This window comes from Streptopelia decaocto (assembly GCF_964273445.1).
Source record: "Streptopelia decaocto genome assembly, chromosome: 28".
Lineage (NCBI taxonomy): Eukaryota > Metazoa > Chordata > Aves > Columbiformes > Columbidae > Streptopelia > Streptopelia decaocto.
In genome coordinates, this window is record NC_138683.1 from 745,390 (window position 1) to 760,048 (window position 14,659).

Below are 14,659 nucleotides of genomic sequence, written 5' to 3' on the forward strand. Positions count from 1 at the left end.
AATCGCAGAGCGGGATTGCGCGGCGCGCCCCCCCAATCAGCTGGCTCACGCCCCGTTCCGTGCGGCGCAGAGGGCGGCGCGGGCGCCATTTTGCGAGCAGCCCCCGAAGAGGCGGCGGCGGCGGGAGCGGAGCGGGGCCGGAGCGGTGAGGGGGAAGCGGGGAAGCGGCGGCGGGCGCAGCGGGGACGAGGCGGGGGGGACACGGTGCGGGGGGCGGGGGGGGCGGGGATGGCGGCGCTTCCGCGTCCTTCGCGCCGCGAGGCGGGAAAATGGGGGAATGGGGGGGGGGGGAATGGGGGGAAGATGGCGGCGCGGGGGTGGGGGGGGCGGGCGTGGCTTGGAGGCGTGGGGCGTGGTTAGGCGCGGGGGCGTGGCCTCGGGGCGTATAGGTTTAAACGGGAGGGGCGTGGTTAAGGCGCGGGGGCGTGGCCTGGGGGCGCTTTGATTAAAGCGGGAGGGGGCGCCGTTAAGGTTGGGGGGGCGTGGTTAAGGCGCGGGGGGGCGTGGCCTCCGGGGGCGCATTGGTTCAACGAGAAGGGGGCGTGGCCTGGGGCGCATTGATTTAAAGGGAGGGGGCGTTGGCCTGGGGGCGGCATTAGGTCGAATGGAGGGGGCGTGGCCACGGGGCGCATTGCTTTAAATGGGAGGGGGCGTGGCCTCGGGCGCTTTGGTTTAAATGGGAGGGGGCGTGGCCTCGGGACGCATTGCTTTAAATGGGAGGGGGCGTGGCCTCGGGGCGCATTGGTTTAAATGGGAGGGGGCGTGGCCTCGGGGCGCATTGCTTTAAATGGGAGGGGGCGTGCCCTGGGGAGGGGGCGTGGCTTGTGCTTCTCTTCCAGGCTCAGCAGCGCGGGAAACCCCCCCCCCCTTAATATTTTTGTGGAAAAAACACCTTTTTTGGCTTATTTTGGGGGGTCTCCCCCCCCCGCCGTGTCATAGGGGGTTAAATTCAACCCCCGGGGGACAAAAGGTGGTTTTGTCTCGTTTTTTGGGTGAAAAAGCCGGTTTTTGGTTGGTTAGAAGGTGGGGGGGTGGCGGGAAACCCCCCCCCGCAGTTTTGAGGGAAAATGCCTCGTTTTGAGGAACTTTAAGGGCTAAATCGCCTCGTTTTGAGGGTTAAAAAGGGCAAGAAAAGCTCGTTTTTTGTGGTGATTTTTGGGGAAAATGAGCATAAAGCAGATGTTTTATTTCCCCTCGTTTTGGGGCAAAATGGGGTTAAATGCCTTTTTAGCAACGTTTTGGGGCTAAACCGCGGGAAATTGGGTCAAAACCCCAAGTTTCAGCCTTTTTGGAGGTAAAATCAGCATCAAAATCGCTATTTTTGGGGCAAAACAGTGGAAATTATTATTTTTTTTGGGGGGGGGGTGGTAAGAAGTGGCAAAATGCACTTTTTTCGCCTCTTTTTGAGGGGGAAAAGGGCAAAAAGTCCTTTTTCCAGGTGATTTTTGGGGCAGAACGGGCGCAAATCTGTGTTTCCTCTACATTTTAGTTTAATTTTTCGCAGCAAAAAATGATAAATATCCCGTTTTCCGCACGATTTTGGGTGCAAAACCAGAATAAAGCCCCTCAGTTTTCCCTCATTTTTGGGCTCGAAGCGGCAAAAAAAACCCTTTTCCACCTTATTTTGGGGCTCAGTCCCCTCCCCCATTCACATTTTGGGGCAAAATCCCCTTTTTCCTGTCGCTTTTGGGGCAAAAGCGCCAAAAACGCTTTTTCTCCCTGAGGCCTCATCGCCCCCAAAATCCCCTTTTCTGCCTCATTTTGAGGGGCCAAAACTGCCATAAAACCCCCAAAATGTGGCGGTTTTGCCCATTTTGGCATCACCCCACCCCCCCCCATCACAATTTTGGGGTCAAATCCCTTTAAATCCCAATTTTCCCCGTCAAGTTTGGGGCAAAAAGCGCCAAAAGCGCTTTTCCCGCCTTTTTCGCCTTGAGGCCGCATCGCCCCCAAAATCCCCTTTTCTGCCTCATTTTGAGGGGCCGAAAATGGGCTAAATCCCCCCAAATTTGGGATTTTGCCCATTTTAGCCTCACATCCCCCCCCCAAATTAAAATTTTGAGGAAAAAACCCCTATTTTGGGGCAAAATTCCATCTTTTCCCTATTCCCCCCCCCCTCCCCCCCAAATCGGCGTTTCCCCCCAAAATCCCCAATTTCCCCCCTTTTTATTCCGCAGGGCCCAGCGGTGACACCGGCCCCTCCCCCACCCCCTCCCCCCAACCCCCCCACCCCCCCCTCCCCCCCCCCCCCGAGCGCCGTTTTGGGCTCAAATCAGCCGATTTTCGCCAATTCTTTTCGCGGGGGGGGAGCCGTGCGGGGGGAGGGGCAGCGCGGGGGAGGGGGTCCCCGCCCCTCCCCCCCCAATCTAACCCCTCCCCCACCCCCCTCTTGTGCTTCTTTTCACAGCGCGATTTTTTTAGAGCCGCCGGCGACCGTAAGTGCCAAATTCTCCTTTTTTCACCCCGAAACGATGAGTATTTTCCCCCCCTCCCCCCACTTTCGGCCCCTCCCCCCACCCACCTCCCCCCACCCCCCAACAATGGGCCCCAAGCCGGGGGGGGGCGGGATCGGCCCCTCCCCCCACCCCCATTTTGGGGCCGTTTCCTCCCAAATTTTCACTTTTCCGCCCCAAAAAAAGCCCCAAAACGGGCGAATCCCCCGCCCCTCCCCCCGCCCCGCCCCCACACGTAGAATTTTAAGGGGTTTTTGATTATTTTTATTATTGTTGGTTTTTTTTTTTTAATTTTTTATTTTTATGGGTTTTTTCTTTTTTTTTTTTTTTTAATTTTTTATTTTTATTGTTGTTTTTTTTTTTTTTAAATTTTTCACCGTTTCCGGCCATTTTTCGGGCCCCTCCCCCCTCCCCCCCAAGCCCCGCCCCCTTTGGCCCCTCTCCCTCCCGCCGCCGGCGAATCACGGACGACTTGGCCCCTCCCCCCCCCCCACGGTAAGAGCCCATTAACGAGCGCTTAATTAGGCTTAATTGTGGGGGGGTGGGCTCATTAAGGAGCGTTAATTAGACGAGGGGGCTAACGAAGGGGGAGGGGCGCTAATTAATGAGGGGCCGGAGACCAGGCGACGCATCCACAGCGTTAATTAAGGGCTTAACGAGCCCCCCACGGGAGGTAAGTGGTTAATTAGCGCGGGGGCGGAGCTGACGGTGACGTCACCGCCACGGCGGCCATCTTGGAAGATGACATCACTGCCGCGGCGGCCATCTTGGAAGATGGCGTCGCCCCCAAAACTCCCCCAAATTATTGAGTTTTGATTCCTCCACCACCCAAAATGACCCCAAAACGTTGAGTTTTGATTCCTCCATCACCCAAAATGACCCAAAAACGTTGAGTTTTGATTCCCTCCACCACCCAAAATGCCCCAAAACGTTGAGTTTTGATTCCTCCACCACCCAAAATGACCCAAAAACGTTGAGTTTTGATTCCTCCACCACCCAAAATGCCCCAAAACGTTGAGTTTTGATTCCTCCACCACCCAAAATGACCCAAAAACGTTGAGTTTTGATGCCACCACCACCCAAATTATTGAGCTTTGATTCCTCCACCACCCAAAATGACCCAAAAAACGTTGAGTTTTGATGCCACCACCACCCAAATTATTGAGTTTTGAAGACGCCACCACCCAAGATGACCCAAAAACGTTGAGTTTTGATTCCTCCACCACCCAAAATGACACAAAAATATTGAGTTTTGATGCCACCACCACCTAAATTATTGAGTTTTGAAGACGCCACCACCCAGGATGACCCAAAAAACGTTGAGTTTTGATGCCACCACCACCCAAATTATTGAGTTTTGAAGACGCCACCACCCAGGATGACCCAAAAACGTTGAGTTTTGAAGACGCCACCACCCAAAATGACACAAAAACATTGAGTTTTCGTTCCACCAACACCCAAATTGTTGCGTTTCGAAGACGTCACCACCCAAAATATTGACTTCCAATGCTTCCAACCCCCCCAAAACGCCCCAAAATGGTGGATTTTAACCCCCTTCTCCCCCCAGGAGTGTCCGAGTGGTCCCCGCCATGGCCAGCAACGTGACCAACAAGACCGACCCGCGCTCCATGAACTCGCGCGTCTTCATCGGCAACCTGAACACGCTGGTGGTGAAGAAGAGCGACGTGGAGGCCATCTTCTCCAAGTACGGCAAGATCGTGGGCTGCTCGGTGCACAAGGGCTTCGCCTTCGTGCAGTACGTCAACGAGCGCAACGCGCGCGCCGCCGTGGCCGGCGAGGACGGCCGCATGATCGCCGGGCAGGTCCTCGGTGAGCGGCGGGGCCGGGGGGCGTCGCAATGGGTTTTGGGGACGTTATGATGGGTTTTGGGGGCATCTCATTGGGTTTTGGGGACGTTATGATGGTTTTTGGGGACGTTATGATGGGTTTTGGGGACGTTATGATGGGTTCTGGGGATGTTACGTTGAGTTTTGGGGGCGTCTCGTTGAGTTATGGGGGCATCTGGTTGGGTTGTGGGGGCGTCTCGTTGAGATTTGGGGACATTATGTTGAGTTTTGGGGGCATCTTGGGCTTTTTGGGCGTCTTGTTGAGTTTTGGGGGCATCTCGTTGGGTTGTGGGGACATTATGTTGGGTTTTGGGGGCGTCGCGATGGGCTTTGGGGACATTATGTTGGGCTTTGGGGGCGTCTTGTTGAGTTGTGGGGACATTATGATGGGTTTTGGGGACATTATGATGGGTTTTGGGGGCGTCTCATTGAGCTTTTTGGGCGTCTCGTTGGGTTTTGGGGGTGTCTCGTTGGGTTTTGGGGGCGTCTCGTTGGGTTTTGGGGACATTATGATGGGTTTTGGGGGCATCTCATTGAGTTTTGGGGACATTATGTTGGGTTTTGGGGGCATCTCGGGTTTTGGGGACATTATGATGGGTTTTGGGGGTGTCGCGTTGGGTTTTGGGGGCGTCTCGTTGGGTTTTGGGGACATTATGATGGGTTTTGGGGGCGTCTGAGTTTTTGGGGCGTCTCGTTGGGCTTTGGGGACATTATGATGGGTTTTGGGGGCATCTCGTTGGGCTTTGGTGAGATTATGATGGGTTTGGGGGGCATCTCATTGGGTTTTGGGGGCGTCTCGTTGGGCTTTTTGGGCGTTTCGTTGGGTTTTGGGGATGTCACGTTGGGTTTTGGGGGCGTTACGTGTTTTGGGGACGTTACGTTGAGTTCTGAGGATGTTTTGTTGGGTTTTGGGGACATTGAGTTTTGGGGACGTTGCGTTGGGTTTTGGGGATGTTGAGGTTTGGGGACGTTACGATGACTTTTGGGAACGTTACGTTTGGTTTTAAGGATGATTCGTTGGGTTTTGGAGACATCTCGGGGTTTTGGGGACATTACAGTGGGTTTTGGTGCCATTTCGTTGACTTCTGAGACCATTTTGTTGACTTTTGGGACCATTTTGTTGCCTTTTGCCCCCATCCCGTTGACTTTTGGGCCCATCCGTTGACTTTTGGGCCCATTTCATTGACTATTTTCTTCATCCCGTTGACTTTTGGGCCCATCCTGTTGACTTTTTTCCCCATTTTCTTGACTTTTTTCCCCATTTCATTGACTTTTTTCCCCATCCTGTTGACTTTTGGGCCCATCCTGTTGACTTTTGGGCCCATCCCGTTGACTTTTGGACCCATTTCATTGACTTTTTTCTCCATTTCCTTGACTTTTGGGACCATTTTGTTGCCTTTTGGGCCCATCCCGTTGACTTTTGGGCCCATTCCATTGACTTTTTTCCCCATTTCATTGACTTTTGGCCCATTCCATTGACTTTTCTCCCCATCCCATTGACTTTTGGGTCCATTTCATTGACTATTTTCCCCATTTCATTGACTTTTTTCTCCATTTCCTTGACGTTTGGGCCCATCCTGTTGACATTTTACCCCATTTTCTTGACTATTTTCCACATTTCATTGACTATTTTCCCCATTTCATTAACTATTTTTCCCATTTTCTTGACTTTTTTCCCCAACCCATTGACTTTTTTCCCCATCCCGTTGACTTTTGGGCCCATCCCGTTGACTTTTGGGCCCATCCCACTGACATTTTACCCCATTTTCTTGACTATTTTACCCATTTTCTTGACTATTTTCCCATTTCATTGACTATTTTCCCCATTTACTTGACTTTTTGGCCCATCCCGTTGACTCTTGGGTCCATCCCGTTGACTTTTTACCCCATTCCGTTGACTATTTTCCCCATTTTCTTGACTTTTGGGCCCATCCCGTTGACATTTTACCCCATTTCATTGACTATTTTCCCCATTTTCTTGACTTTTTTCCCCTTTTCATTGACTTTTTTCCCCATTTCATTGACTTTTTTTCCCCAATTCCGTTGACTTTTTTCCCCATCCCGTTGACTTTTGGGCCCATCCTGTTGACTTTTGGCCCGTTTCATTGACTTTTTACCCCATCCCGTTGACTCTTTTCCCCATTTTCTTGACTTTTTTCCCCATTTCTTGACTTCTCCCCCCATCTCCTCGACCCCTCTCCCCCCGGACGCCCCCAACCCCCCGAATGTCCCACCCCAGACATCAACCTGGCGGCGGAGCCCAAGGTAAACCGAGGCAAGGGCGGGGTGAAGCGCTCGGCGGCCGAGATGTACGGGTCAGTACCCGCCCCACCTTCTCCCTCCCCCCTCGTCAGGTGGGACCCACAGCCCCCCGCCCCCCCGAGACCGTGGGGGTCCCCCGGGACCCCGCGGGCCCCGCTGACCCCCGTGTCCCCGCAGGTCGTCCTTCGATCTCGACTACGACTTCCAGCGCGACTACTATGACAGGTACGGCGGCCATCTTGGGCTGGGCGCAAAGACCTCGTTTTCTGCCCCAAAAACACATTTTTCCCAAAAAAACATGTTTTTTTCGCTCATAAAAACCCTTTTCATCCCCAAAAAACCCTTTTTCTCCTCATAAACACGCTTTTTCCCCTCATAAACACCCTTTTTCTCCTCATAAACACCCTCTTTCTCCTCATAAAAAACCCTTATGCCCCAAAAATACATTTTTCCCCAAAAAAACACGTTTTTTTTCGCTCATAAAAACCCTCTTCATCCCAAAAAAAACCCTTTTTCCTCCTCATAAACACCCTTTTTCCCCTCATAAACACCCTTTTTCTCCTCATAAACACTCTTTCTCCTCATAAAATACCCTTATGCCCCAAAAATACATTTTCCCAAAAAACACGTTTTTTTCGCTTATAAAAACCCTTTTCATCCCCAAAAAAACCTTTTTCTCCTCATAAACACCCTTTTCCTCCTCATAAACACCCTCTTTCTCCTCATAAAAAACCCTTTTGCCCAAAAAAAACCCTTTTTTCCCCCCCAAAACCCCTACTTTTTTCTTCTCATAATAACCCCTTTCCTCCCCAAAAAACCCTTTTTTTCCCCCCAAAAAAATCCTCTTTTTACACCAAAAAGCCTTTTTTTTGCCTCATAAAACTCCATTCCCCCCCAAATACCATTTTTTCTCTCATAAAAATCCCATTTTCCCCAAAAAAAACCCCATTTTTTTTTACCAAAAAACCCACTTTTTTTTCTCCTCATAAAAACACCATTTTCGGCAAAAAAACTCACCCTTTTTTTCTCATAAAAACACCATTTCTCCCCCCAAAAAAAAACCTTCTTTCCCCCCCAAAAACCCACTTTTTTTTCTCCTCATAAAAACCCCATTTCCCCCCCCAAAAAAAACCCCATTTTTTCCCCCAAAAAACACCCCTTTTTCTGTCATAAAACATTTTCTCCCCCCAAAAAACACTTCATTTTTCCCCCAATAAACCTACTTTTTCTCCTCATAAAAACCCCATTTTCCTCAAAAAAAACCCCTCTTTTTACCTCATAAAATCCCAATTTTCCCCCCAAAACTACCAATTTTTTAAACACCGTTTTCCCACATAAAAAGCCCATTTTTCTCCTCCTAAAATCCCCATTATTTCCCTCCAAAAATGTTTTCCTGTCATAAAAACCTGATATTCCCAAAAAAAACCCTTTTTTGTCCAAAAAAGAGCCTTTTTTCACCTCATAAAAACCCCACTTTTCCCCAAAAACACCTTTTTCACCTCATAAAAACGCCACTTTTCCCCAAAAACACCTTTTTCACCTCATAAAAACCCCACTTTTCCCCCCAAAAAAACCCTTTTTTATCCTCATAAAACCCCTATTTTCCACCCCAAAAAACCTCAATTTTTTTCCCAAAAAACCCCTTTTTTCCTCTCATAAAAACTCTACTTTTTCCCCAAAAACCCCCTGTTTTACCCAAAAAAGAGCCTTTTTTCACCTCATAAAAACCCCACTTTTCCCCAAAACACCTTTTTCACCTCATAAAATCTTCCTTTCCCCCAAAAAAACCCCTTTTTTATCCTCATAAAACCCCCATTTTCCACCCCAAAAAACCCCAATTTTTTTCAAAAAAACCCTTTTTTCCTCTCATAAAAACCCCTTTTCTTCCCCCCCAAAAACCCTTTTCGCCAAAAAACCCCACTTTTTCCTCAAAAAAACCCCTTTTTTCTTCATTTAACCCCCACGTACCTTCCCATAACCCATTTCCCGCCAAAACCTTTTTCCTCCATTTCCACCTCAAAGAAATACACTTTTCCCCACCAAAAAAACCACCTTTTTTCTCCTTAAATCCAAATTCACCCCATTCACGCACATTTTTTGATTAAAACTCGTTTTTATTCACTTAACCCCCCCGACCTCCCCGCGCCCCATTTCCCGCCAAAACGGCCATCTTGTTCCCCGCCATAACGGGTGTCCATGCGCCCCCTGCAGGATGTACAGCTACCCGGCGCGCGTGCCCCCGCCGCCCCCCATCGCCCCCCGCGCCGTCGTCCCCTCCAAGCGCCAGCGCGTGTCCGGCGGCGGCGGGAACACCTCCCGGCGCGGGAAGAGCTTCAACTCCAAGAGCGGGCAGCGCGGGTCCTCCTCCAAGTCCGGGAAACGTGAGTTCGTGGGGCAAGATGGCCGCCGGGGGGGGGGGGACAAGATGGCTGCCGGGGGGACAAGATGGCTGCCGGGGGGACAAGATGGCTGCCGGGGGGACAACGTGGCTGCTGGGGGGGACAAGATGGCCGCCGGGGGGACAACATGGTTGCCAAATGGGTTGGGACAAGATGGCCGCCAGGGGGACAAGATGGCCGCCGGGGGACAAGATGGCCGCCGGGGGGGATAACATGGCTGCTGGGGGGACAAGATGGCTGCCGGGGGGACAAGATGGCCACCAGGGGGACAAGATGGCTGCTGGGGGGGGACAAGATGGCTGCTGGGGGGGGACAAGATGGCCACCAGGGGGACAAGATGGCCGCCGGGGGGACAAGATGGCTGCCGGGGGGACAAGATGGCCGCCAGGGGGACAACGTGGCTGCTGGGGGGACAAGATGGCTGCTGGGGGGGGACAAGATGGCCACCAGGGGGACAAGATGGCTGCCGGGGGGACAAGATGGCTGCCAGGGGGACAAGATGGCCGCCGGGGGGGATAACATGGCTGCTGGGGGGACAAGATGGCTGCCAGGGGGACAAGATGGCTGCCGGGGGGGGAAACAAGATGGCTGCCGGGGGGACAATGTGTCTGCTGGGGGGACAAGATGGCTGCCAGGGGGACAAGATGGCTGCGGGGGGGACAAGATGGCTGCTGGGGGGACAAGATGGCTGCCGGGGGGGGACAAGATGGCTGCCGGGGGGACAACGTGGTTGCCAAATGGGTTGGGACAAGATGGCGGCCAAAGGGGTTGGGACAAGATGGCCGCCAGGGGGGCAAGATGGCGGGTGGGAGGGAAACGGGACAAGATGGTGGCGATTCTGAGGTAAATCTTGGCAGTTTTGAGGGAAAAGTTGGCAATTCTGAGGAAAATTTCGGTTGTTTTGAGGTAAACTTACAATTTTGAGGTAACTGGGTCATTTTGGAGTGAATTTTGGCAATTTTGAGCTAAATTTTGAGGTAAATTTTGGTCGTTTTGAGGTAAACTTGCAATTTTGAGGTAACGGGGTCATTTAGGAGTGAATCTTGGCAATTTTGAGGTGAATTTCTGCACTTTTGAGGTAAATTTTGGTCATTTTGAGGTGAACTTGCAGTTTTGAGGTAACAGGGTCATTTAGGAGTGAATCTTGGCAATTTTGAGGTAAATTTTGAGGTAAATTTTGGTTGTTTTGAGGTAAACTTGCAATTTTGAGGTAAACGGGGTAATCTTAGAGTAATTTTATGCAATTTTGAGGTGAATTTCTGCACTTTTGAGGTAAATTTTGGTCGTTTTGAGCTGAACTTGCAGTTTTGAGGTAACGGTGTCATTTTGGAGTGAATCTTGGCAATTTTGAGGTAAATTTTGAGGTAAATTTTGGTTGTCTTGAGGTAAACTTGCAATCTTGAGGTAACGGCATCATTTAGGAGTGAATCTTGGCAATTTTGTGGTAAATTTTGAGGTAAATTTCGGTCTTTTGAGGTAAACTTGCACTTTTGAGGTAAAGGGGTCATTTTGGAGTGAATCTTGGCAGTTTTGAGGTAAAATTTTGCAATTTTGAGGTAAATTTTGGTCGTTTTGAGGTAAAATTGCATTTTTGAGGTAAGGGGGTCATTTTGGAGTGAATCTTGGCAGTTTCGAGGTAAATTTTGAGGTCAATTTTGGTTGTCTTGAGGTAAACTTGCAATCTTGAGGTAACGGCATCATTTAGGAGTGAATCTTGGCAATTTTGTGGTAAATTTTGAGGTAAATTTTGGTCTTTTTGAGGTAAACTTGCACTTTTGAGGTAAAGGGGGTAGTTTACAAGTAATTTTATGGAATTTTGAGGTGAATTTCGCGATTCTGAGGCGCGTGTTTGTGTTTGGGCGCAGTGAAGGGCGACGACCTGCAGAGCATCAAGAAGGAGCTGAGCCAGATCAAGCAGAAGGTGGACGCGCTGCTGGAGAGCCTGGAGCGCATCGACCGCGAGCAGAGTGCGTGGGACCCCAAATCGGGGCGGGACCCCCCGTCAGACCCAAATCGGGGCGGAATCCCCCCATTGTAACCACCGTGGGCTTCCCCCCGCAGAGCAGAAGAGCGAGAAGGCCGAGGAGGAGCCCAAGAAGGACGATGGCGGCGCGGGGGGGAAGGGCGAGCCCGCGGGCGCCGCCGACGAGTCGGGGGAGGAGGGCGACCTGCTGGATGACGAGGAGGCCGAGGAGCGGGGCGACGAGCAGGTGGGCCGAGGACGGATGTCCAGATGTTTCAAAACCCCGAAATAGCACATTTTTCAAAATTCCGAAATCTCAAAATTTCCAAAATTCGAAATTTCAAATCTTTCAAAATTCGAAATTTCAAATTGTTCAAAAATCGAAATTTCAAATTTTTTAAGATTCAAAATTTCAAGTTTTTTAAAATTCCGAGATTTCAACATGTCCAGAATTCCAAAATTTCAACATTTTCAAAATGGCGAAATTTCAACATTTTCAAAACCGCAGGATTTCAAACTTTTCAAAATTCAGAAATTTCAACATTTTCAAAATTCGAAATGTCAAGTTTCTTTAAATGCTGAAATTTCAACATTTTCAAAATTGCGAAATTTCAAATTTTTCAAAATTCGAAATTTTAAGTTTTTTAAAATTCCAAGATTTCAACGTGTTCAGAATTCCGAAATTTCAACGTTTTCAAAATGGCGAAATCTGAACATTTTCAAAATCGCGGAATTTCAAATTTTTCAAAATTCAGAAATTTCAACATTTTCAAAATTCGAAATTTCAAGTTTTTTTAAATTCTGAAATGTCAACATTTTCAAAATTCCGAAATTTCAAATTTTTCACAATTCGAAATTTTAAGTTTTTTAAAATTCCAAGATTTCAACGTGTTCAAAATTCCGAAATGTCAACAATTTCAAAATGGCGAAATCTCGCCATTTTCAAAACTGCGGGATTTCAAATTTTTCAAAATTCCAAAATGTCAACATTTTCAAAATTCGAAATTTCAAGTTTTTTTAAATTCTGAAATGTCAACATTTTCAAAATTCCGAAATCTCAAGTTTTTCAAAATTAGAAATCTCAAGTTTTTTAAAATTCTGGAATTTCAACGTTTTCAAAATTCTGAAATTTCAACTTCTTCAAAATTTGAAATTTCAAATTTTTGAAATTCTGAGATTTCAACATTTTCAAAATCGCGAAATTTCAAATTTTTCCAAATCCTGAAATGTCAAAATTTTCAAAATTCCGAAATCTCAAGATTTTCAAAATTCCAAAATTTCAAATTTATCAAAATATGAAATTTCAGATTTTTAAAATTCTGAGATTTCAACATTTTCAAAATCCTGAAATTTTGAACTTTTCAGAATTCCTGAAATTTCAAATTTTTCAAAATTCCAAAATTTCAGAGTTTTCAAAATTTGAGGAAAATTTTGGCCGTTTTGAGGCGGATTTGGGGCGTTTTGAGGCGGATTTTGGGTGTTTTGAGGCGGATTTGGGCGTTTCAGGCAGATTTTGGGCGTTTGGAGGCGGATTTTGGGCGTTTCGAGGGGAATTTTGGGCGTTTCGAGGGGAATTTTGGGCGTTTCGAGGGGGATTGTGGGCGTTTTGAGGTGAACTTTGGGTGTTTTGAGGCGGATTTTGGGCATTTTGAGGCGGATTTTGGGCGTTTTAAAGTGAATTTTGGGCGTTTGGAGGCGGATTTTGGGCGTTTTGAGGCAGATTTTGGGCGTTTTGAGGTGGATTTGGGGCGTTTCAAGGGGAATTTTGGGCATTTGGAGGCAGATTTTGGGTGTTTGGAGGCGGATTTTGGGCGTTTTGAGGCAGATTTTGGGCATTTTGAGGCGGATTTTGGGCGTTTCAAGGGGAATTTTGGGCGTTTGAGGCGGATTTTGGGCGTTTGGTGGCGGATTTTGGGCATTTTAAGTCAGATTTTGGCCGTTTTTAGGCGGATTTTGGGCGTTTTGAGGCGGATTTTGGTCGTTTTTAGGCGGATTTTGGGGTTTTGAGGGGAAGCCGTTGTGTGTCCGCAGCTGGAGTCCATCAAGGGGGACGAGAAGGAGGCGGAGGAGGGCGAGGACGACCGGGACAGCGCCAACGGCGAGGACGACTCCTAAGGCCCCAAAACCGCCCCCGTTCACCCCAAAGGCCCCGGTCCCGCCCCCGTGCTCGTGCTGTCGTGGCCCCGCCCCCCGGCCCCGCCCCCGCGGCCCCGCCCCCTCCCTTTTAATTTTGATACCTCGTTATGAGTTGATGATTAAAGGACGGATGGTTTGTAGCTGTGGGGTGAGTCCTAAGGGGCGTTCGGGGGGGACCCAGGAGTGCCCCGAGGGACCCAGGAGTGCCCCGAGGGACCCAGGCGTTCGGGAGGGACCCAGGAGTGCCCCGAGGGACCCAGGAGTGCCCCAAGGGACCCAGGAGTGCCCCAAGAGAGCCAGGCATCTGGGGGGGACCCAGGCGTCCGGGGCTTTATTTACAATCCAATCGCAATAAATATCTACAGGGGGGCGGGGCTTCTGTACAGCGGGGGTGGGGCCATGCGGGGGGCGGGGCATGCTGGGACAGGGGGGAGGGGCCAGTCCAAGATGGCCGCCGAGAGTGGGGGGGGGGCGTGCGATCCAAGATGGCTGCCGGACCGGAAGTCGCTGTCGGAGAGGACGGATTGGACCGGAAGTGCCTTCCTATGGGGGCCGCCATGCGCACCGGAAGTCCCGCCTTCGGTGGCCCAACCCAACCGGAAGTGGCCACCAAACGGGGCAGAGCGGCCCGGAAGTGCGGGTCCAAGATGGCCGCCGGGGGCGGGCGGGGTCAGGCGCGGGGGGGGAGGGGCCGGCTGACCCGCACGCAGCCCCAATAGGCCGCGCGCAGCAGACACGCCCCCGCGCCCGCCCCCAGCGCCGCCCACCCCGCGTGGATTGGCCGGTAGCGCCGGGCGGGGCCCCACGTGCCCACCTATGGGGGAAAAGGGGCGGGGTCAGCGGGTCGCCGGACACCTGGGTCCCCTCCAACCCCCCCTTCAATCCCATTAGCCCCGCCCCTTTAAGCTCCACCCCCTTATAGCACCGCCCCTTACAGCTCCACCCAAAGCCCCGCCCCTTTAGGCCCCACCCCTCAATCCCTTACCCCCCATTGAACCCAATGACCCCTAAAGCCCCGCCCCCTGCACCCCTCCCACCGCAATACCCTCCTCCTTTAAGCCCCTCCCCTTTAAACCACGCCCCCCCCCGGCCCCGCCCCTCAATCCACCCCCCTCATTGGGATTCCCCCATTGAACCCTTTAAGCCCCAAGCCCCGCCCCCTTCAGGCCCCGCCCCCGTTACCGCCAGCCCAGCAGCCGCCCCGGCCAATAGGAGCGCGAGGAGGAGGCAGCGCAGGCACCGCCCCCGCGGGAACCGCCCGCCAATGGCCGAGCTGTGGAGGGGCGGGGTCAGCACGGGACACGCCCCCACACAAACCCCGCCCCTTCCCTTCCCACGCAGCCGTTTTGGGGCCATTTCAGGCTGTTTTGGGGCCGTTTCCGGGTGGTTTTCACCCCAATTTTTGGGCTATTTCGGGGCCATTTTCAAGCTGTTTTGGGGCCACTTTTGGCCTTGATTTGGGGCCATTTTCGGGCTGTTTTTAGGTCAGTTTGGGGTTGTTTTGGGTCCATTTAGTGTTATTCTGGGGTTTACTTTGTGTTTTGGGGCCATTTTGTGGCCATTTGGGGTCGTTTCCCGGGTCTATTTGTGGTCCCAGCC

The 14,659-nt window shown here is 50.9% G+C and overlaps 1 protein-coding gene across 2 annotated transcripts; it reads left to right on the top strand.

The window, feature by feature from the left end:
• The first annotated feature begins 31 nt into the window (after positions 1-31).
• HNRNPC (heterogeneous nuclear ribonucleoprotein C) lies at positions 32-13,200 on the top strand. 2 transcript variants are annotated; one of them, XM_082073778.1, is made up of 9 exons: positions 32-145; positions 2,408-2,435; positions 4,021-4,283; positions 6,540-6,654; positions 6,740-6,787; positions 8,774-8,943; positions 10,827-10,928; positions 11,023-11,171; positions 12,956-13,200. In XM_082073778.1, the coding sequence occupies exons 3-9, from the start codon at positions 4,043-4,045 to the stop codon at positions 13,037-13,039; spliced, it is 909 nt and encodes a 302-aa protein (XP_081929904.1). In that variant the 5' UTR covers positions 32-145; positions 2,408-2,435; positions 4,021-4,042; the 3' UTR covers positions 13,040-13,200. The 2 variants fall into 2 exon arrangements, with proteins under 2 accessions (XP_081929904.1, XP_081929905.1); XM_082073779.1 differs by having other exon boundaries at positions 6,540-6,615.
• The last annotated feature ends 1,459 nt before the right edge of the window (positions 13,201-14,659 follow it).

Coding starts and splice junctions, on each gene's coding strand:
- HNRNPC (XM_082073778.1), top strand. CDS start 4,043: ATGGCCAGCAACGTGACCAACAAGACCGACCCGCGCTCCATGAACTCG. Junction 6,655..6,739: donor TCTCCCTCCCCCCTCGTCAG/GTGGGACCCACA, acceptor GTGTCCCCGCAG/GTCGTCCTTCGATCTCGACT. Junction 6,788..8,773: donor CAGCGCGACTACTATGACAG/GTACGGCGGCCA, acceptor CGCCCCCTGCAG/GATGTACAGCTACCCGGCGC.